Raw genomic sequence first — 24,672 nt, forward strand, 5'->3', positions numbered from 1 at the left:
TCAATTAATAATACTTTAATGTGTTTTAGAGTAAAAATCGTGAGGGTTTTTATCTATTAAGTCGAGCGCACTATTTAATATCAATATTTAAAATAACAAGAAATAACAGACCGCATTCTACATTAGAATTCAACCAAGCCATGTAATATATTCAGCAGTGGCGTGTGAATGTAGTCACTTCTACTAGACACTATGGCTGGTTGAATTTTATATATAATATAGCCTATAAATTTTTCAATTGTAGTTTTTTAAAAAGGCATCTGAAATAATAAATTATGTACAATGTAATGTTGTCCAAAATATACATGTTTCAATACTGAAATAACTTACATGCTTCCAAAGCTCATTTTATATATATACTTCCCCTCCCTCTTGCAGCGACATCTCTTCTCCTCTGATTTTCACTCACGTGAGGTGGACCAATAGCAAACCACAATTCAACGATTCAATATATTCCCGATGGACAATTTCAAGACCTACATTTTTTTCTTGTTTGAGAAGCTGTTTACTTCAGATAACTGCCACAAAAGGGAAGAAAAGACTATCAAAGCTTCCATTTCATGACAAATCTAAGTAATTGATATTTCAGACACAATATACTAAAAAACTAGGTATTCTGTTATTTTTTGCCCCACCATGTTGATCTGTATAGCAAACACAGACAAGCAGAGTGAATCCAACGTTGAAATGTCTCGGTTGGACTCGACCAAACAGGGGTGCGTTTCCGGTACAACGACGTAACTCGCTGGTTCACTACCATAGTACGATGCATTGTTGAAGAAATCAACTAGCCAGTCACGACTGTTTCCCGAAACCGTATTGTCGCAAATTGGTCGTTCAACCACGTTGGTTAATGATGTGACGCAGGTGGTGGGGTAATAACTTTCTTTAATGAATCTATTTTAGATCGAATTAATGCTAGATGTTTTGCTATAAATTCCGAACATGGCATCTGAGGACTATTTCTCATTTTTCTCAGTTATTTTGCTTTATTTCCAGATTAAATCATAGTCTCGTTCTTACATGGTAGAGCACGTTCGCACATGCGCACTCTTCAAAAATGGTGCTTTAAATCTCTTGACAAACTAAAAGACGTAAATGACATTTGTATATTCAAAATAAAGATAAAAGATACAGATTGTAATGAATGTCAGCTTGCTTATTTTGCTTAAGACAAGGATTTATTAAGTCCACATGTCATGCAGACAAGAAACTATGCTTCTAACCACAGGTCAAGAGCCGTCGTTCCAGCTACACAACTTTGCGATGCTGTTTGCGAATGTTCGTTGGAACGATGGTTTCAGGAAACACTGACTCGTTGAACTATGCTGATAACGACGGAACTTGCGACCATAGTTGGCTAACGATGCTTTCGGGAAACGCACCCCTGATAAGTGGTACAGAATTAAAGAGTGTAACAAGTATAAAGTCGTTTAGCAATAAATAAGTCAATCATTTAACAAGTTTAATTAGACAACAATATTGCTTGGGTTGCTACCATAGACTGTAAAAAATATGGACGTAGTGTCCGTGACGTCACCCGTAGGTTTCTGAAGCCTAAAGCGGGCGTAGCCGACCATCGCCATCTTGGCAGCGCGTCACTCCCGAATTTATTTATTTTTACAGTAAGACAATGAGCTGAGGTAACGTGACGGCTAACAGACAGCAGACAAATGGCTAATGATGACTAATGACCACAGCAGCGGGAATCCACCTGTCACTCAAAAGTGGACACACCCTTAATTATGTCAAAAGTGGACACACCCTTAATTATGCAGAAATTTAAGGCTTAATATAAAAATGAGTTATAAAAAAATTCACTCCCCTCACAGTTGTCATGAAGGGCAAAATTAGCTGTATAGACCACAGCCACTTTTTGCTCCAGGCTGTAAACATGTTTTTTTTTCCTGCTGTAAAGTTGGGCATTTCAACATGGGGGAGATGCAGATTTGACTCACTTTTGCAGCCAGCCTCAAGCGGCCAGTTGATGAATTGCCGTTTAATTCACTTCCGTGTTGGTTTCAAGAGAGAGACAGGGAGGTTGCCGCTTGGTAGCCACACAACTTTTATTATTGTTATTCTACTTTCTGCTCTTTAGAATACCTTTTATCATTTTCCCGCTACAAAGCGTCCCTTCAAAAGACGGCATGTGAAACATGAGCATGCTAATAGGAATATTTCAGCTCTCAACCAAGCTTGTTTGCCGTAGCTTGGTATTGTGAAAACATCTGTTCAATAATTGGACACCCAGGGCTCCTCTGATAAAGATGCACAACATTACACATTCAAGACTACATTTTAGACATCAATTATGCTATCTGATGTTTACTTAACCAAGCCATTACCATGCTAACAGTTCAAGACAGTACTTCAACGGCATTATGAGAGCTGCAGATAATGTGAATACGAAGGCAGTCAAACACTAACAAGCCCTGAATAACAAAAAAATACCAGAAAGTATTTCACGGCAGCTCTTGTCAATGTTGCTGAGAGAAAGAGAGACAGGCAAGAGGAGGCTGTTTTCAGAAAAGGCAGTTTCTTATCTTGATATAATCGCACCGCCGCTCTCATACCTGCTAGGCCACTGATAACTGACAGCAGGAGAAGTGGTTTCCATGGTGACCCCATACTTGTTCTGGAGGGTCCCTTCAGTGAGATTGTTAGTAGGTCTGTTTCTTCATTAAAGCAGTGCCTATGAAAAACAAGAGGACAACAGAGAGGAACAAAGTGAATGTGTGAGTAAGAGTGAAAGAAAGAGGTAAGTTAGTTTAACTGAAATTGCTGCTGTTCTATAAATCAGTCCTGAGAGCTCAACTTGATGATTCATGAAGTATCAGGTATCGGCTCTGGAGAAAACCCATCTGAAACCCAGCAATAACACACAGAACCCTCACTAAAATGCCACGGTATTAAAATACACTGAAGAGTTCTCAGTACATTGTAAAGTTAAATTTCACAAAAATCAACAAAAATTAACAATAGCCATACAAATAAATTATATGTTTTTATGAAAATGGAGCCTCTTTTCTTTATTGTAAAAATCTAGTAATCTATACTTATGACAAACTATACCTTGTTTACTCAGAAAACCCAAGTTAAGATTAATTCTTTGAGGCGGGTCGATTTTTAATAAACTCATTTAAAAAAATTGAATACACTCATTTCCTCCACTTCTGCTGTTATCTTTCTCTAGTTGCATTCACTCATTTCAAGTCTTCTTGAATGTTGAATTGTAAACATCACATAAGATGACTACATAAATTAATGTTGATTTCCCTAAAATCTTTTTGTTTGAGCTCACCATTATGGTGATTAGTGTTCCCTTTGGTTGGGCACTTGGAACTTCATTTATATTATTGTAATTCTCTTCCTATTAATGCAGCGATGCAACAAGAAATCCCAGTTAATGGTTTCAAAGGAAGGGAATTGATAAATAGGTTAAAAGGTGGCCTAACTTCTAACAAAAGCATTAGCTAGCCTATTTATCATGTTGAATAATGATCTTTTAAAATTGTATTGCTAACACATAAACACCATGTTAAACTTTTAATTGGGTTGATATCATCCTGCTATATTTGTGACAATATCTTGCAGCTGACCATGCTTGCGTCATAGACTTCAACATTCAATATGCAAAACATGACAATGTTAACAACAATGGTAGCTATACTAAGTCGAGAGTAAATCAAAAGTTATTTTGTATTATAAAGTACTCTCTACAGTTATTCATAGTTAACTATATTAAATAAGCATCAATCAGCACAACATACTAGGGGTGGAATGGATCGCAGCTTATCCGTGATCCGTACGGAGCAGGCCCCACGGTTCGGCACTCATGAGATTCGCAGATTAACTGCTAAATTTAACCATCATAGAGTGAACGCTTATAATTTGGACGTGTTTTGTCTTGCCAATTTGCACATACAAAACATTTTAAAGGCAGAAAAAGAGGTGAAAATCATGACTCGCGCATTATCTGTGCGCGTGCGCAGAGAGAGAGAGAGAGAGGCACGTTTCAGACAGCGCTCGAACACTGAATTGATTCCTCTTTCGTGTTTCCTTGACCTTGAACGGACACATAAACACAAATGATGTCTAAATACCCGTCTTGGTAAGTATTCTCTCGATTTTGTCATAAGTGAAAAGTTCAGAAAGAAACCGGTTGTTTGTCAGTTTTTTTCCAGTCCGTGCAGTCGGTCTTAAAGTGACAGCACACACCTAATATTCCTACTGCTGTCTGTGTCATTAATGTTAATAAAACATCAAAATACAGCTTTAACAAAGATTAAACTATATTTAATTTCTACAGTGAACAAATAGTGTTATTTTACATTTAAGCTTAGCTAATTATTAATTTATGTACCTGAGTACTACTGTTAGACTTTGTAATTTTGTTATTTAATATTAATCTTTGCTTGTAATCTGTGTATTTTGTTCTTATTTTATTACTGTTAACTTGTTTTTAAAATTGTTTGAACTTTATCAGTTAGGCTAGTAGTTTTTAAGGTAGTATCGAAGAACTTCAAGTGAGCTTTAAGTAATAAATGAAAAGCAAAGTTATATACCCCATCATATATTTATTTATATATTTCTTGCTGATCCGAAAAAAAATTACCCGATCCGTGGCTCAAAAAACGTAAATGATCCAAACTGTGATTTTTGTGATCCGTTCCACCACTACAACATACTATTCCTATTTCACTTAGTTTTTTAATGCAATCGTTTTCATGCTTTTTTAAGTAAGTCTAACTAATTAGATGTCACAGTGTATTATGAACATCTGTTTCCATTTGTTTTAGTGAATTTTAAGTAAATATTGTAATAAAATGTTCATGTCCATTTAATTTCTGCAATTTTCTGCATGGCTTAATTGCGATCATTACATTTTGATGGATGATCAAAAATACTATCAGCATCAAAAATCGTTATAAGCTGACAAATATTTTAAGTGCCATAGAAATATTACTATGAAACTTTTATATCCAAATGCCACATCAGTTCACTCTGACCCCAGCTCAACCATGGAAGTGCCACAGTACTTTTTTAATAAAGTGAAAACTAGAGACTTACACTCCTCCTCTTTAATCAACACTCGCATTTGAACAGAGAGAGAGAGAGAGAGAGAGAGAGAGAGAGAGAGAGAGAGAGAGAGAGAGAGAGAGAGAGAGAGAGAGAGAGAGAGAGAGAGAGAGAGAGAGAGAGAGAGAGAGAGAGAGAGAGAGAGAGAGAGAGAGAGAGAGAGAGAGAGAGATGTGGCGGTGTACGAGTATGCATTAGTCACCATGATCAAAGCACAGATGAGAATGTTGCTTTAGGCGAGATAGAGCAGCCAGATGCTTGAAAAACAGACACACCGTCCTCCAACCACACCAAAACACACACACACACACACACACACACACACACACACACGTACGGCCAGACATCTTAAGGTCGAGCAGCTGCCCATATCACAACAAACACACACACATGCTACAGCAGGTTTATTCAATAACCTTTTTGCATTAGAAAAACAACAACAACAAATATTAATTTTTGAGACTGGATGCAATTAATGGAGTCCTGTGGAGAGCCTGAGGAAAGACAGGACCAGCTCTCACAGTCTCTCTCTCAGTCCTCTATCCATCCATTACTAATAACACCTGCCTGCGCCTCACCTCAGTGCACACGCACACACATACACGTGCAGACTGACCGAGACTGAGTAGCGTAAACCAACAATTCTCATTATTTATATTCATGGCGCCGTGGCCTGCCAATCAAAAACAATATCAATGAGACCGTTCTGCAGGAGTGCCTGTAAAAAATGTGTCCATATGCCCAACCTTTTGGAAGCCACCACATGGCGTGCTTTCGATTTGTCAGCTATTTCTCTATGTGAAACTGTTTTTCATTGTTTTGATTTTTCCTTTGACAAGGTCACACTACACATTACATGAATAGTTCAGTGCAAAAAAAAAAAAAAAGAAGAAAGAAAAGAAAACTCTGTCATCATTTACTCACACTCATGTCATTCCGATTCCGAGCATGTGCACAGTTTTGTCACGTGTTGTAGTTGCGTGAATGCAGCGACAGATTTTATGAATCAATTCGATTCACAAGCTCTTGATTCAAATCAGTTCCAATTCGTTTGGATTTCATGTATACAGTACACACATTTTTCCAATGTTGGACTCACTCAGAGCGGGTCTATGCTAATACGGCAGTGTCCGTCAACAGTTGTGGGAGGGGCTTGTGCAAAAGTACGTCACATTGCCCCGAATCTGAGAACGGGTTGTTCTGAGACAGTGCTTATGGCTTATGGGGATAAAAAAAAAAATCACTGGGTGGATTTTTATCATTATAGGGTGGTTGTGTACACACTGCCAACACACATTTATGTTCAAACACTACGTAAAAGTGAATTTTGCATAATAGGTGCCCTTTAAACTTTTGAGTGGTACTGTCATGATTCTTGTCTTGTGTTCCACTTGTTTTGTGTGTTCTTTTGTCATTTCCTGTCTTGTGCTGAGTTTTGTAGTCCTTTGTAGTTTTTCTAGTTTATTAGTATCCCCAGGTGTTTCTCATTAGCCACACCCCCTTGTTATCTTGTTTAGCTTGTTGGTCCCTGTGTATTTATAGCCCTTGTGTTTCACTTGTTACTTTGTCAGTTGTTGTACATGTATGGGTGCTTCTAGTTCGGTCCTGCTCGTGGTTTTGTTTCTTTTGTCCTTCGTGTTCTTTATTATATGTACTACGTGTTTCTCTATTAAAATCCTGCAAATAGATCCTCACTTCCGCCTGCTTTCTCCAGCATCATTACAGAACAACTGACCACTATGGATCTAGCAGGTTTTATCGGGAACCCACTGAGCAAACTTTGTTCTATTTATCAGTATGATCGCAGAATTGAGAATTATGTGGAGGAGTTCATTTTTTATAGTCACCTTGTTCCTGCTGACGATGCTATGCTAAAGGACTGTTTCTGGAGTGGACTACAACAGGAAATTAGCTTAAGTTTGCCAGAGGAAGACCCCAGCTGGACCCTGGTACAGTACATTGACTTTGTCCTGCAGTTTTGTGGTTCCCCCTTCACTGTAGGGGAGGTGGAGACACTTCACGCCGAGCCTGCACTTCACACCAGTCCAGCCAAACCTGCACCCGTCATGTCAGCTGGGACTGAGGACGTCGCTTCTGCTGATCCAGAGACTGTTCACGTCGCTTCTGCTGATCCAGAGACTGTTCATGTCGCTTCTGCTGATCCAGAGACTGTTCACGTCGCTTCTGCTGATCCAGAGACTGTTCACGTCGCTTCTGTTGATCCAGAGACTGTTCACGTCGCTTCTGCTGATCCAGAGACTGTTCACGTCGCTTCTGTTGACCCAGAGACTGTTCACGTCGCTTCTGCTGATCTAGAGACTGTTCACGTCGCTTCTGCTGATCCAGAGACTGTTCACGTCACTTCTGCCAATACAGAGTCTTCACCGCTGGTCCCGTCCAGTTCAGAGCCCTCTTCACCGCTGGTCCCGTCCAGTTCAGAGCCCTCTTCACCGCTGGTCCCGTCCAGCTCAGAGCCCTCTTCGCCGCTGGTCCTGCCCAGCTCAGAGCCTTCTTCGCCGCTGGTCCTGCCCAGCTCAGAGCCTTCTTCGCCGCTGGTCCTGCCCAGCTCAGAGCCTTCTTCGCCGCTGGTCCTGCCCAGCTCAGAGCCTTCTTCGCCGCTGGTCCTGCCCAGCTCAGAGCCTTCTTCGCCGCTGGTCCTGCCCAGCTCAGAGCCTTCTTCGCCGCTGGTCCTGCCCAGCTCAGAGCCTTCTTCGCCGCTGGTCCTGCCCAGCTCAGAGCCTTCTTCGCCGCTGGTCCTGTCCAGCTCAGAGCCTTCTTCGTCGCTGGATCTGCCCAGCACAAAGCCCTCATCGCTGGATCTGCCCAGCACAAAGCCCTCATCGCTGGATCTGCCCAGCACAAAGCCCTCATCGTTGGATCTGCCCAGCACAAAGCCCTCGTCGCTGGATCTGCCCAGCACCGAGCCCTCGTCGCTGGATCTGCCCAGCACCGAGCCCTCGTCGCTGGATCTGCCCAGCACCGAGCCCTCGTCGCTGGATCTGCCCAGCACCGAGCCCTCGTCGCTGGATCTGCCCAGCACCGAGCCCTCGTCGCTGGATCTGCCCAGTACCGAGCCCTCATCGCTGCCCTGCACCGAGCCCTCTCTGGTACCCGGGACTTTTCCCAAGTATTTTTTGGGGGGGGGGGCATAGGGCTCCGTCCTGGCCACTCGAGGGGCCATGGCCACCTGAGGGGTCCTCACCACCATGGCCACCTGAAGGGTCTTCGCCACCATGGCCACCTGAAGGGTCTTCTCCGCCGTGGCCACCCGAAGGGTCTTCTCCGCCATGGCCACCCGAAGGGTCTTCTCCGCCATGGCCACCTGAAGGGTCTTCTCTGCCGTGGCCACCCGAGGGGTCTTCACCGCCGTGGCCGCCCGAGGGGTCTTCACCGCCGTGGCTGCCCGAGGGGTCTTCACCGCCGTGGCCACCCGAAGGGTCGTCTCCGCCATGGCCACCTGAGGGTTCGCCTCCGCCCTGGCCGCCTGAGGGTTCGCCTCCGCCCTGGCCGCCTGAGGGTTCGCCTCCGCCCTGGCCGCCTGAGGGTTCGCCTCCGCCCTGGCCGCCTGAGGGTTCGTCTCCGCCCTGGCCGCCTGAGGGTTCGCCTCCGCCCTGGCCGCCTGAGGGTTCGCCTCCGCCCTGGCCGCCTGAGGGTTCGCCTCCGCCCTGGCCGCCTGAGGGTTCGCCTCCGCCCTGGCCGCCTGAGGGTTCGCCTCCGCCCTGGCCGCCTGAGGGTTCGCCTCCGCCCTGGCCGCCTGAGGGTTCGCCTCCGCCCTGGCCGCCTGAGGGTTCGCCTCCGCCCTGGCCGCCTGAGGGTTCGCCTCCGCCCTGGCCGCCTGAGGGTTCGCCTCCGCCCTGGCCGCCTGAGGGTTCGCCTCCGCCCTGGCCGCCTGAGGGTTCGCCTCCGCCCTGGCCGCCTGAGGGTTCGCCTCCGCCCTGGCCGCCTGAGGGTTCGCCTCCGCCCTGGCCGCCTGAGGGGTCGCCTCCGCCCTGGCCGCCTGAGGGTTCGTCTCCGCCCTGGCCGCCTGAGGGGTCGCCTCCGCCCTGGTCGCCTGAACAGCCTGCTCCGCCTGCTCCGCCCTGGTCGCCTGCACAGCCTGCTCCGCCCTGGTCGCCTGCACAGCCTGCTCCGCCCCGGTCGACTGCACAGCCTGATCTGCTCTGGCCTCCCGTACTGCCGCAGTCTCCAGGTCCTCTGCCGTTCCACGGGCCTGGCCCTCCATCCCTCCCCCGTTCCGCCTCTGCTCCACCACCCTCCTTGACATTTATTTATTTTTTGTGGAGTGTCTGGAATCCACTCCTTAAAGGGGGGGCTCTGTCATGATTCTTGTCTTGTGTTCCACTTGTTTTGTGTGTTCTTTTGTCATTTCCTGTCTTGTGCTGAGTTTTGTAGTCCTTTGTAGTTTTTCTAGTTTATTAGTATCCCCAGGTGTTTCTCATTAGCCACACCCCCTTGTTATCTTGTTTAGCTTGTTGGTCCCTGTGTATTTATAGCCCTTGTGTTTCACTTGTTACTTTGTCAGTTGTTGTACATGTATGGGTGCTTCTAGTTCGGTCCTGCTCGTGGTTTTGTTTCTTTTGTCCTTCGTGTTCTTTATTATATGTACTACGTGTTTCTCTATTAAAATCCTGCAAATAGATCCTCACTTCCGCCTGCTTTCTCCAGCATCATTACAGGTACGGTCCCATATATGGGATTCTTATTTCTGTGTCCCTGAGAGTACGGTCCCACATATGGAATTTAGAATGAACAGTGACGTGACATAACTGCCAGATTCAAACTGTGCTTTTAGTGATGGACGCGCTCAGCACTGTCATATATCACAACAATTTGCAGTGTTTTCAAACACATAGGGCCCTATCTTGCACCCAGCGCAATTGACTTTGTACACCGACGCATGTATCATTCCTATTTTGCACCCGCGCAAAGCGGACTTTTCCCTCCACAGACGCATGTCGGTAAGTTAGGAAATACACTTGCGCTCCCCAGTGTGGTTCAGCGCAAAGAGGAGGCATGTTCCGGCGCAAACGTTCCTTCATGCTAATTTGCAGGTTTAGAAAACAATTGCGCCACTGGCCAGAAAAAACCTAGTCTAAAGTCAGTTGCGCGTTGCGCGTTGTTCATTATGCTATTTTAAGGGTGCATGCTTGACCATAATGTATAGCGTGCACAACGCGCACTTTGATTCTCTCATCTACACAGAAGCAGCAGTTTTCATTTTTGCAAATCATACATTATTACAATAGATAGATAGATAGACAGATAGACAGACAATTTATTATAAAAGCATACATCTAGCTTACACATTTACCCAAATTATCATACGCGTGTTTAACCGAAGTTAATTTGGGTGGGTTTCTCCATTTCAATGTAACTTCTCTCTCTTTTACGGCCGTGACGAGAGCGTTGCTCTCCTTGGCTGTGAACCGCTCCTGGCGCGCCTGGCAAATCCGCCGTTACTAGCAATCCGCTATGGAAAAAGGGCGTCTGCTCTTAAAGGGAATGTGAGATGACGCTCTGATTGGTTTATTTCACGTTACGCCCAAACCACACCTATGAATAATGAAGCTACTTCAGACCAACCCCTTTTAGATTTGCGCCGGGCGCAAGAGTCATTTATCCCGCCGGGAAAATAGCAACATATTAGCGCTTTGCGCTAGACACTTGCGTTTCAGATCGTTAAAATAGGGCCCATAATGTTTAATTTAGGTTTCTGACTTTTAAATACACATAAGCGAGAGTAAAACAATACATTTGGAGTTTGTAAAATACACACTGATGTCTATGGAAGCAGCAATAACAATCTATTCAAATATAATTTGAATAATTTGTGTGTTGTTCATATCAGATACACAGTTTACACAAGTACTATAAAGTTTACTCTATTCTTCTCCCAGTTCACCAACCACTTTCTTACATGTATTTCGGGAGAAACTCATGAATTTTCACACTGTAAATACGATTTTCAGGACTCTCTGAACTGCGGGGCAAACAAACATGGCGGCAGCCATCTAACGTTATAGATTAAGATCAAGATTGTTTATAAAGGTTTTTAAAGGGTTGGTATAATGCCTTTTTCACAAGATGTAAAATAAGTCTCTGATGTCCTCAGAGTATGTATGTGAAGTTTTAGCTCAAAATACCCCACAGATATTTTTATATTGTATGTTAAAATTGTCACTGAGCAAAAATGCACCGTTTTGTGTCTGTTCCTTTAAATGCAAATGAGCTGCTACTCTCAGCACAGAGGGCGGAGCTTCACAGCTTGTGTCCTTTTACCTCACACAGACATGTACTAAAAAATTTCAAAAACCTTTAGCCTTTTATGTTCAAACCGGATTCAGACAATGATGGAGAGACTCAAGAAGAAGTGGCAACATGTAGACAACATTTCTGAATGGTTAGTTGATGAATTAATGTAGCTTATGTGTAGTTATCTTCTTGGTTAGCATTGGTTAGCATATTATGTCATGATATTCTATAAATCGCATTCCCTGGGGAGGGGAATTATAAATTTTAGGGTTTGTGATGTCACTAACCCGGGAAAAAGCTTTTGTAGTCCCAACCAGCCGTTTGTTGTAGTCTTTAAAAAGCAATTCTTTAAAAGAAAATATCTCCCTTTCCTTTGAACTTTGAGCGTCGTGACTTTGCAGATGTTGTTTATGCTCAAACAGCAACATTACACACTAACTAAAGAAAAGTGAAATCATAATCAACCACCCCTTTAAACGACAAAGCACACTCCCGTACAAGTATTTGAGAATCGGAATATCAGATAGTTGTTGACATGGTAAGCAAGTTGTGAATATTTTGAATAAAAAAGGAAAAACAATATAAAAGCGGCACATCTATCATACAGTGTTATTGTGGTTGTGGTGTATCACGTGACAATCGTGATGCATCACCATGGAAACATTAAGGGGTAAAGTTCTAAAATAACGGTCACCTTGAAAAAACTCACTCTGGGGGGTCAGTTAGAATATTTTAAACTTGCGCGTGAAAGGGTTAAGACATTATTGCTGAAAATTTAAGATGGTCCTCACTGCAGAACACAAAATCCAGGGGGAGGAGTTGGATCCAGATCCAAATCCTCACACCTTATTATACCTAAACCTACCCATCTCCACCCCCTGATCCCTAAACCCATCCCTAAACCTACCAATCTCCACCCCTTAGATCTGGATCCAACTCTGCCCCCTGGATCTTGTGGACTGCAGTGAGGTGCTACTGGAAAATCTTGCCTTTAACCCTAATTAATTTGGCGTGTTCAAAGGTTAAATAGTGTTATTTGATTCAGACTTTCCAGTAAATCAATTCCAATTCACAAAACTGTTCTGAATGATTAATTCATAAATCTGGTTCTCATAAATTCTGAGTCACACATCACAGATTTGGGAAAGGAAGATGAGTGTCAGTAAATGATGACTTAATATTGAATCATGCAATTAATCATTTTCTGTTGATTTAAAAAAAAAAAAAAAAAAACTAAACTTCTGCAAGTTTTGAAATTACAGCTCACTATACTGTTAGTGTCATTAAAGCACGAACCAGGGCTGCGTCAGTAGAACCATTACCACCAACGGTCTCTATGATCAACTTAGCTCACAATGCTTTTGAGAAACGCAGCCCAGAAGTGCAAAAATTTTAGGGCTAGGTTGACGATATTGATTTATTGATTTGAATCAATCTTCAGTTTGATGAACCTTAAATCCCAAGAAACAGTCTTTTAGTTTATGCTGTTTTTAGTTGATAAGTAAATAAAACTTCCTTATGAGTAATTTAAATGGCTGTATACAACTGTTTTTATTTGAGTGATGATTACATAAAAATAAATAGCAATTTAGTTTGTGTTGGTAATCTTAATGTAAAATATTAATGTTCCCGCTGGCAGCATTTCCTGCATAGTTTACAGCATTAGTTGAGAGCTTGTTTTAAGAATTGTTTCAAGAATGTCAACTTGATCATAGCCCTGTCATTTATGAGAAAACGCAATTTATGAGAAAAATTGACGGAAATTCCGTGTTTTAACTGTTATATGCTAGGGGGCGCTATGGCATCTTCTGAAAGAGTACTGAATCTCCTAATCAAAAGAAATGTTAAGAAGAAGCATAAACAAGCGATAGCATAATAAGCATATGCATATGTAAAATAACACGATCATCAACATTAAACAGCATATAAATCAAAACTGCCTATGTCACTGAATGAAATGTCGACCCAGGACGAGCTATAGGACTGTGCAAGCATTAGGGGTGTTGATAGACTTGATCTACTCCATCTATCGTTCTGAATCCCATCTAGACGTAGTATTTGACAAAAACGAAATTTTGTTAGCTTTTTGCTCAAAATGTAGCTTTTTTAAGAAACTTACATTCAAGTGTTGACAAAAAATGCATTAAGCTAGAATAAAACTTAGCGGGGGAAGGAGTTAAGACAAATGTACATTTACTATACATGATATCCAAATGAATCAGAGCTGAATCGAATCAAGAGCCTGTGAATTTAATTGATTCATGAAATATGTTGCTGCGTTCACGCCATGTCGTAATTAACATATTTACATATTTACTACTACTTATTATAATTACATATGATGCTCTATTTGGAGCTGTTCATGCCTTTGGAATCAGAATCATGAGTTTCTATGGCAACACTATAAATGCCAGAAAGAATCTGCAGTGGTCAGATTATACAGCGATCACGTGGTACAAAGTCAGAAAATTACGAGTTTACAAGTTGTAATTATGAGTCATATAAGGATATGGATGCTTTTTACAAGCCAGATTCTCGTAATTACAGTTATTTTGAAATAGCATGTACTCACATTGTGTCAATGCCCTAAAATTTTCCCAAACAGTTAGTCAGCCCCAAACTCACAAAATTGGTAAAATTTTGAATCAAAGTTGCTGTATTAGTCAGGGAAAGGACTGCATTATATGAAGAAATGCATACAATGCATACAATGCACATCATTTGTGTTTAACTTCCAGCCAAAATATAAAACTAGCAAACATATATATATATATATATTGTGAAATATACCATTAACATGATGGAATAATTTTACATAAATGTATGATACAGTATAAGATTCTGATTTAGAGCAGAACAGTCTCAGGTCACCATCCACTTTCATTGTATGAAAAAGAGCAGCACAAACATGCTTAACATCTCCCTTTGTGTTCCACTGAAGAAAATCATGTAGGTTTTGAACGACATGAGCATGAATAGATGATGACAGAATTTTCATTGCAGCTCATGTATTCTTTTAATAATTAAAATGTGCTTTCATTTGATAAGCAGCAGCAGCGCTGTATAGTGCATTGTAAACTTAAATAAAACCCATATCCCATAAACCCAAGTTTATAGCACTGCATGCTTGACAAAATGCTTCCATTCAGTAGTTTATTGGAGTGACTCCTTTAGTAGAAAGGATGCTGTGTGTGTGTGTGTGTGTGTGTGTGTGTGATAAACTCCTGTGGGAGTGTTACTCTTGCGTATATTTAGTAATGTAGGCTTGCGTCAGGCCTGTCTAAAGTTCATTGCACTTGGCTGCTCCACATCAGGCTGTGTGCAGTGAGCCCTCTCATAGAAAATTCTCTGTCTTTCTCTCCCTCCTACTAACAAGTAAAAACAGGAGGAACAGAACTCCAATTTCAGCCTAGATCAGTCATAATGCTGAGGGGAAAATCACACTTTACAGAAAGGAAGAAGTCCTGTGGCAATTATGTCAGCTTGTATTTCCCTCTTTTAATAAAGGTGTAACAGTGCTTCTCATCATGGTCTGTCTATCTATCTATCTATCTATCTATCTATCTATCTATCTATCTATCTATCTATCTATCTATCTATCTATCTATCTATCTATCTATCTATCTATCTATCTATCTATCTATCTATCTATCTATCTATCTATCTATCTATCTATCTATCTATCTATCTATCTATCTATCTATCTATCTATCTATCTATCTATCTATCTATCTATCTATCTCAATTCCAGAATATGACCAATCTCATACCAACTTTTAATTTAGATAAATTTCCGGCAATCAACACATGCAGTACGTCCATGATAATAAGTGACACAATTAGTCTTTATCATTGAAGACACCTTTAGATGCATTTAGAGACAAACAATCAATTTCAGATGAAATCTGCAAATATTACAATGCATTTTAACTTTAATTGCAATTATATATGAAAATATATAATGCATTATAACTTACATTATGAATACATTTAAAATGCATTATACATAGTCTTTAAGTAGTGTTACAGCTAATTCTATATATTGATTTCCAAGCTAAATAATTTTTAAGTTAAAAACATTTAGTAAATATTATTATAAGGACCGACCCACATTTTGATGTGCAACATAACAAAATACATCTTTGTTATATTATCCTTTATTTTATAAAATGTATGGTTTTCACCCCAAAACATTCCAATGTACAGTATATGTGGCCATTATAGACTCTTAAAATTACATACAAAAACCGATCAGATCAAAAGAGTTCTGAACTTGAACCTCCAAGTGTCTCTGACTATGAGACCACTAGTATTCAGATCACACGCAAGATGTCTTTGACGGCGTAATTCCACTGATGATGAAATAGCTGTAGCAAGAGGGATGATATTAAGAGAGCTGCACTACCTCGCTTTGAAGTGAACGTTGACAATAATAATGTAAGGCCAACATCTCTGATGTAGTGCATGTTCTCTTACAGTGCATTTCCGTCCTAATACCAGCGAGATAAAACGGTGTCCAGCTCTTGCTAATTGTTTAAAAGGCAGTACTGTTATCTTTATGAGAGCAGAAACAAAAGAAAGTGGAGATAATTAAAAAAAAGCGCTCGTTTGTCACGAGGAGGATCAGATGGCTCTCTTTAAATTCCTCATTAATTAAAAGAGGCAGATGAAGTGTAATGTCACCCAGGGGACGGGGATTAGAGCGGCTTTGGGCCATGACGACTCCACCACAGTGACCTCAGCAGGACAGAGAGGCTGCTGGAGACTAAATGGCCTTTGCAGAGAAACAATACTGTTATGCATTTAATCTAGAAGTGGAGGTATCTTAGTAAACTCTGTCTTGCTTAGCCAGACCTTCAGACTGACACCAGAAGGTCTGGACTCCATAGAAGCTTTCATTGGCTAAGGACCACCCAAGAGACCGTCTGATGTAAAGCAACCAATCACAGTTTGTTTTCTTCAGTGTCATTTTCAGGGGTGTGAAAAATTCGACGTCTCTAACAGAACGGCATGTAAAAGAAATGTCTTTTAAAGAGTCTATGCAGTGAACTTCACGTACTTCACATACTTCTGAAAATCCAGCATTTAGTTGATCATGATAAGTGCACGTTTTCACAGCTGTAAACATGACGGCTTTCTTTTTCCATGAGGGGGTTTGGAATCACGACGGCTTTGTTTCCAGGCGGGTTAAAGAATGCGACACATGTCTCCCGAAAATACTTCTAATTACACAATAAACAAGATAAGGGCTTCTTTTAATTAAAAAAAGCCAAATGCCAGAGCTTAACGAAGGAATTCACTAAGATTGATTTGTGCCCGCTAATTTGCATAAGATGTCTGCTTTGAATTTTTTTTTTGTATTTTTACAAACCACGCATAAATGTCATTATCTCAAAACAACAAACTTTTACACACATGCTGCTGATATATTATTGTAGCAGAGTTTGTGCTGAATACAGTGTAATAAAACTTTAGCCATGAAAATGTCACAAGTAACAGAAATAAGCACAAATGTCAGAGCATGTCAGAACACCTGCAAGGCCCAGAAAACACCTTAGACCCCAGAGGGTTAATGTAATCTTTAATCTAAAAAAAAAAAAAAAAAAAAAAAAATTACCATCATATTTACAACTGCTTATTTAATTCAAGTTTTAAAATGCAGATGGATGTAACAATAAAAACATATATATAAATAAATAAACTGATCAGTAACTTTTGAATGCAATTTACGATAAAGATACCTGAACCAGCTCATGAATTACTCTGGAGTTCTCGCGAGAGCAAAAGTTGAATTTGCTCAGCGAGTTTACTCTGGCGTTGAGTAATGATGCTCATTAAATATGCCCTTGTATCCGAGCTGCACCAATCACATCGGGTTATCTGATATAGGCGGGCCAGAGGCGAGCTAAACAGAAGACGACAGCGCTGTGACGTCGAAGTCATTAGTAAACATTGCAATATGACTATGGATGAACACCAGTTGTTTGAAACGGCTTTGGCCGCTACAATGACCGAGTTAGACTTGGCTTTTTATCTAAAAGAGGAACAGAAGACGGCGCTCGAATCGTTCCTTTGCAAGAAGGGCGTTTTTGCTGTTTTGCCGACCAGATACGGCAAGAGTCTAATCTACCAGTTAGCTCCGCTGGTAGCTAAGCGTATGGGGCTTGTTGTGATTGGTCGTAGTGTTATCCTATTGCGTGCAGTGAGATTTTCAAATGCATGCTTGGTGCCGCCCCTCGAGCTGGCCGATTTTCATTAGTCGATGCCAGATTTAGTCTTTCAGATTTAGGTCTGGATTTCCAGGCTACTCATGAATTGCAAGTAGCGACGGATGTAGCTAAACCCTCCTTTTCTTTCGTGTTTTCCGACTTCAGAGTGTTTTTAGAGCGACATGAGGTTTTTTCCCTTTCCTTCCGTGTGTGCGTCTCTCTAACAAGTCCCACCTTTCTAAATGCGAAATTAACGTTCCACTATGGAGGCGGAAATAAAGGACTCGCTACATTACAAGAGGAGACTAATAAAATAAAGTTCGAAAGTAATTATTAATTTACTCTTTCTTTAGAGTTAGTTACACTCCCACCAATCATGAGTGAATAATGGAACGGTACACAGACTACATTAGGCACGAATGATTTTAACTGAAAATTGCCTTCCCTGAGCCCGTATAAGAACAAAGACAACTTATGCCAAAGTTGGAAACTTAACTACAACTATGTAATATTATGCGCTATGGAGGGAAGGAGCAGATTTAGTTAGTCTCCAGCAGCAGAACAAGCTTCTGGACTGGGCGCTCAACTTCGGACACCTTGTGAAGACGCTCACCTTTCTTGCCAAGCTTACTGTCACCAAGCTGAATTTTAACTCTCCGTACAAGTCCATCTTTGTCAGTAGTGGTTTCTGAAACTCTACCCAATCTCCACTCATTCCTGTGCACATCCTCTCCTTTCATGATTACAATATCTCCTACTTGTAAATTTCTTCTTGGAGCATGCCAGCGTTGTCTGAGAGCAATGTTGGCAAGGTATTCCTTTCGCCATCGACTCCAGAACTGTTCTGCGAGATATTGAACATGTCTCCACCTTTTCTTGCCATACACATCTTCTCTGACGAATTCACCAGGAGGAGGCAAGGCTTGGACAGATTTCATCGTCAGAAGATGATTAGGGGTGAGTGGTTCGAGGCTATGGGGGTCACTGAGATTGTCAACAGTCAGAGGACGACTGTTGACTATAGCCATAGCCTCATAGAAAAAGGCCCGTAGTGAAGCATCATTTAGTCTACCAGAGGAAAGGGCAAGAGTGGACCTTAGAACGCTTCTCACTGTCCTTATTTGTCTTTCCCACACTCCTCCGGCATGGCTAGAATGGGGTGCGTTCATGCTGAAGTCGCACTGCTTCTCTGCAAGAAATACAGCCAGACGGTCTGCATCGACTTCCCTTAGAGCTTCTCTAAACTCATTTTTGGCTCCTACGAAGTTGCTTCCTTGATCAGACTTGATCTGACGAACAGCACCACGTATGGCGATGAAACATCGAAGGCCATTTATGAAGGCATCTGTCGACATGTCTTCAAGAACCTCAATATGAACAGCACGGGAACTAAGGCAAGTGAAAAGAAGACCGTACCTTTTGTTCTCTTTTCTTCCTTGTTTTGTAAGGAATGGCCCGAAGCAGTCCATGCCGCAGAAAGTGAAGGGAGGTGATGGCTCCAACCGTTCAGGGGGTAGATCGGCCATCCTTTGCTCTTCCATAGGTTTGCGTTGCCGTCTACAGGTGACACATTGACGAATGTAGGATGCAACTGCCCGGTTGATTCCTGTAATCCAGTAGCCGCTGCGCCTTATTTCATTAATGGTAAGACCTTTACCTTGATGTTTCATCTTCTCGTGGTGATAGGCAATAATCATCCTCGTGATGTGATGATCTTTGGGAATGATTGCAGGGTGCTTGATGAAGTTGGGAAGAGAGGAATTGCACAGCCTCCCTCCCACCCTGAGGACACCGTCGTCGTGGAGAAAAGCGTCAAGAGCATGTAACGGATTGTGATGTGGTAGAGGGATCCCTTTGCTCAGCAGTTTCAACTCTTCTTGATACACATTTTTCTGCAGATCTTTGATTAAGCAATGTTCTGCCTCTTCTCGTTCTGTTACAGTGGTGAGACTGTTTGATCTGTTCTTGCTTATGCGCCTGAGAATGCGTGCAACTGCTCGCGTAGCTAGCGACCATGATGAGAACTTAGACAAGCGATCAACTAGGCTCACGCATTCAGTGGTTTTGGTACTGAGCGCTAGAACACTCCTGACCTCTGGATCTCCGACGGTTAACTCTGGTATTTCATCTGTAACCAGCTTTATTTCCTTGTTCCATAGAAACTTGGGCCCAGTGAGCCAGGTGGATGACAACAACTCACTGGCAGTTAAGCCCCGAGAAGCATGGTCAGCAGGATTCTCATTTGTTGGGACATATCGCCACTGTTGTGGGGCTGAGCTGAGCTGAATCTTCTGAACCCGGTTAGCCACAAACGTGTGAAATCGTCGTGCTTCGTTTCTTATATAACCTAAGACCACTTTAGAGTCGGTCCAGAAGAACTCCTCGGCATTAATACATCCCAATTCCTCCTTAAGCATGTTGCTTATCTTCACTGAAACAACTGCTGCTGTTAATTCTAATCTTGGGATGGTTGTGACCTTGGTTGGAGAGACACGTGATTTTCCTACAACTAAGGCACAATGAATATCACCCTCTTCGTTTTGGAGTCGCAGGTATGAACACTGGCCATAACCCTTCATACTGGCATCAGAGAAGTGATGCAGCTCTGTCTTTGAGACCCTTCCAAATCCAGCAGGTGAGTAGGTACGGGATATGGTGAAATTATCTAAGTGGGCTAGATCACTTCTCCATTGTTCCCATTTTGGGCGAAGCTCGTCAGTGAGAGGATCGTCCCAGCCAGTACCCCGTCTGCACATCTCCTGAAGAATGATCTTCGCTTTGAGGACGACTGGCGCCACAAACCCAAGAGGATCGTACAGAGAAGCCACTGTAGATAAAATGCCGCGTCGAGTTGCAGGCTGTTCTTTGAGGCTGACGTTAAGCCTGAAGCAGTCAGACTCCACATCCCATTGAATCCCGAGAGCTCTCTCAAGTGGCAAATCATCAAATGCGAGATCCATATCCTTCACATTGGTTGCTCGTTCGGATTGTGGTATACTCTCTAATACCTTTCTGTCATTAGACACAAACTTATGTAGACGGAGACCACCCATGGCACAGAGTTCACGAGCTTCCCTGGCAAGCTGAATAGCATCTTCAGTGTTTTCAACACTTGCGAGCCCATCATCTACATAAAAGTCCCTCATAACAAATCTCGAGCCTTGAGTGTATATGTCACGATTCTCCTTAGCTAGATGTTTCATCCCATAATTTGCACATCCTGGAGAGGAAGCTGCACCGAACAGATGCACTTTCATGCGAAACTCGCTGGGCTGTGAGTTCAAATCTCCTTGCTTCCACCAAAGAAAGCGCAGGAAGTTGCGATCAGCTTCGACCACGTGAAACTGATGGAACATCTTCTGAATGTCGCACATCAATGCAACGGGGTGCTGTCGAAAACGGATGAGAACTCCACTTAAGTTGTTCAACATGTCAGGCCCAGAGAGGAGGTGATCATTCAAGCTTGTTCCTTTGTATCTGGCAGAGCAATCGAACACTACACGAAGTTTATCTGGCTTCTTCGCATGGTGCACACCATGATGGGGAATGTACCATCTCTCGCCTTCACTCCCACCATCCTTGACCTGCTCAGCATCTCCGTTTCCGATGACCTCCTCCATGAACTCAACATAATGCTTCTTATACCTTTCATCCCGTTGCAATTTCCTTTTAAGGTGAATGAGGCGTGTCATAGCTGAGCCTTTGTTGTCAGGCAAACTGGGTCTGGTTTTGAAGGGCAGAGGCATCTCATAATGGCCATGTATATTTTTCCTTATTCCCTCATCCAGTATGTTGAGGAATGTGATGTCGTCTTGTGACACAATTTTGCTGTCGTCACTGCCATCTTTGAAGTCAGACTCTAAAATGCGAATGACGTCAGTAGGAGTTATCGGAGGTAGCTCCTTAACTGTAATTCTGTGACACAAATGATGTGTGCTCAACGCATCATGGGTTTGTAGTGAGCGCCCTACAATACTCCATCCTAAATCCGTCCTTACAGCGTAGGGTTCCTCGTCTTCTCCTAAAAGGACTTGTCTTGGTGCCATAGCTCTTGAGCAGTTGTAGCCGATCAAAAGACCTACTACACAGTCCTTCAGTGGTTGGATTTCATCCACTATTTCTGCAAGATGACTCCATTGTTTAGCGGTCTCACAAGTGGGAATGTGAGAGCGGTTAACAGGTATGCAGTCCTTTGTATAGGCGACCGGAAGATCAACTTGAACTGCGGAACTATATCCTCTAACACGAAGTCCAGAAACACCTTCGCTTGTGAGCACTGTATCCTTACCACTCATAGTCGTCAACTTCAGTTTCACTGGATACTTGTCAGCATTAAGACCATCACTCACTTCATGGTCAATAAACGTAGTGTCGCTTTGAGTGTCGAGTAGTGCATAGACAAGTTTCTCAGTCGTTGGATCATTTTTAGATGAAACCCAGACCGGTATCACCATTGATGTGTTGGATGAGCCTTCACCTGCTACACTGAGTGATGTTGCAGCAGCGCCTCGATTTGTCTCTGGTTCTGTTGTAGACCTTTCTCTTTTATAGTTGTCATCATGCAGGGCTGTAGGATGCTTTCCCTTACAGTGGTCACAAAAATGACGATGACGGCATTCTCTCACGCTGTGGCCGGGTTTCAGACATCCATAGCAGAGTTTCTTCTCCTTTAGTAGTAGTACTTACTACTTTAGTAGTTGCGTCGCTCAACCAACACCATCTCAGTGAACTTGGAGCATGCATGAAGCTGGTGTCTATTATCTTGACAAAGGATACATAAAGTCTTAACCTTCCTCTGTTCTGACTTGTGGTTCTCATTGTCAGTGACTGTTTGAGTGGTAAGAACACTAGCCTTGTTTTTCTTCACGTCTTTGAGATTTCTCTTCTCAGTGATAGAATCTGATAAACGAAGGGCATGAAAGGACGTAATGGGATTGCAGGCAATCTCAGCTTCGTTTGACGTGAATCTAGCAAACTCCTTGAAACTTGGAAATTCTTGATTTTCATTTAGGCTTTGCGTGACTTGTCGGTTCCAGCTTAAAGCTGCCCAGTCTGGTAATTTGTGAACCAGCTTCCGATTCTCCTCCCAGTCATTTAATATGTCGAGACCCTTGACATAAGGCATGGCATCTTGACAAGCATTCAGAAAATCTGAGAAGCGTCTCAGTCCTTCAGCATCCTTTGATGGAATTCTCGGCCAGTTGGTAAGCTTCTCTCTGAATGCTCTCTGAATGGTGAATGGCTGACCAAAGCGACGGTTCAATTTGTCCCATGCGTCTTGGTATGTTTCATTGTCATTTCGGTAGAAGTTGCCATCTAAAACCTGCCGTGCTGGGCCACCAACGTATTTTTTCAGGTAATATAGTTTTTCAGCTGGTGTGATTGCCCTTTGATCAATGAGTGAGGTGAATGCTGACTTCCATTCAATAAATTGTATGGGATCGCCATTAAAGACAAATGGCTCAGGAACAGGAAGCCTATTTAAGGCTATGTTGTCTTGAAGGATCTGAGCGAGAGAGGGAATGTCTGTACAACGGGGCGATGCAACTTGAGAGAGGGGCACTGTAGTTACAGGAACATTCTTTGCTTCCATGTTCCTTTCCTTTTTAACATAGTTAGCATCCTTGTGTTCTGTCTCCTTTTCATAGATCCTCAACTTGGCTTGAGCTGCCCGTATCTCTTTCTCTGCCTGCAATCGCTCCAACTCACGCCTTTGTACCTCTAGAGCCTTGCGTTGTTGTTCCTCTAACTCTCTTATGGATTCCTTTTGCCTTTCTTCCTCTAGCAGCATCTGATAATTTGCTTCTTTCACTGCTAGTTCAGCAGCAGCATCTGCACGTTTTGCTGTCATGACTGAAGTTATGGAGTAGTGGTCAGACTGGCTGTGACTTATAAAAGAAGCTGCGGATCCATAGACAGACTTTGCATAGTCATGGCGGAGCAGTTCATGAAGGCGGTGTCTTTCCTGCTGCTCATCAAACCCGCTTTCATCATCTATAGCTCTGCTGTAGGCAATGTTGATGATTTCTGTGGTCACCGATTCACACGTATCAACTCTTCTTCTTATGTCGGTGGAGGGTGTAGTGAGATTTCGAATTTCATAATAAATGTTCATTACATCTTCTTTATCTTTCTTAAGCTCTTCAATGAGAGGCCAGAGCTGACTCTCTGACATATAAGTCTTTAGCTGATCTCTTGCCTTCCGTGTGTGGAGCTTCCATCGCTCGTACATGACATACAGCCTTTTCTCTTTTTTCTTGGCCTCTTCATATTGATGTGCGCGCATCTTCTCTGTAGGATGGCGTGTGCGTTCAGAGCGTCTTGGACCTTCAAGAGCATTGTCATCCGTGTTAAGATTGCCTTGGAGATCAGTTAGACTTTGTTGTTTAGCTTCATTTGTTTCCTTCAGACACGGTCTCTCTGAAGAGTCTACCATTATGTCGGCTTCACCTTGTAAATCTTCATGCTGATAACCAGCCATCTGCTCCTCCACCTCTATCTCATTACCTGACTCTGACATTATCACCTAAAATTTTAAACTCTAACGGCAGAAGACCCCTTAGCAGATATAATAAAGCCCTCGTTATGAACTGTATAAACACAAAATATCAGAACATCAGTTTAAAGTGGTTAGCACATATGCATTTACATATAGACACTCAAATAACTGTAATAACTGTCAGTGTAAATACCACAATAAACAAAGTTATCAAAGTTCTTAAATCCAAAATGCAAGAAATGAAAATGTGAAGTCCTCAAAAAACACAGTTTACTAAGTGGATAAACGCAAAGTCCAAAAAATAAAAAATAAAAAAAATGTCTATGTGTCCTTAATTAGAAAGAGTCCATGTGGATGCACGCAGGCATGAGTGCAAATGTAACCACAGCTTTTTGTTGCTCTCGTTGCTGAGTCGGTAAGTATTAAATGTTCAGTCCAAGAAGCCGTTAATCCGTTGTTCGCCTTGTTGCTGTACTATAGACTGTATGATAATGGGTTAATACTCACAGTCCTGCATCAATGTCCGTGAATGAGACTGTACTTGACCATTGCACCGAATCTGTGAGACCGCTGTCCAACGTAGGTCAGGCGCGAGGCGTGAAGATGCAGCTTGATGCGTCCATGCTGACACGA

General features: G+C 42.4%; 1 protein-coding gene across 1 annotated transcript in view; it reads right to left on the bottom strand.

Annotated features, from left to right (window-relative positions):
* The window catches only part of cntn5 (contactin 5), a 342,737-nt gene that overhangs the window by 217,364 nt on the left and 100,701 nt on the right, over nucleotides 1-24,672 (bottom strand). The window contains exon 2 of the mRNA XM_081371769.1: nucleotides 2,574-2,692. Coding sequence (XP_081227895.1) covers nucleotides 2,574-2,628 — 55 coding nt within the window. The 5' untranslated portion in view covers nucleotides 2,629-2,692. The remainder of the gene's footprint in view (nucleotides 1-2,573; nucleotides 2,693-24,672) is intronic.

This window comes from Scardinius erythrophthalmus (genome assembly GCF_964197995.2).
Source record: "Scardinius erythrophthalmus genome assembly, chromosome: 8".
NCBI lineage: Eukaryota > Metazoa > Chordata > Actinopteri > Cypriniformes > Leuciscidae > Scardinius > Scardinius erythrophthalmus.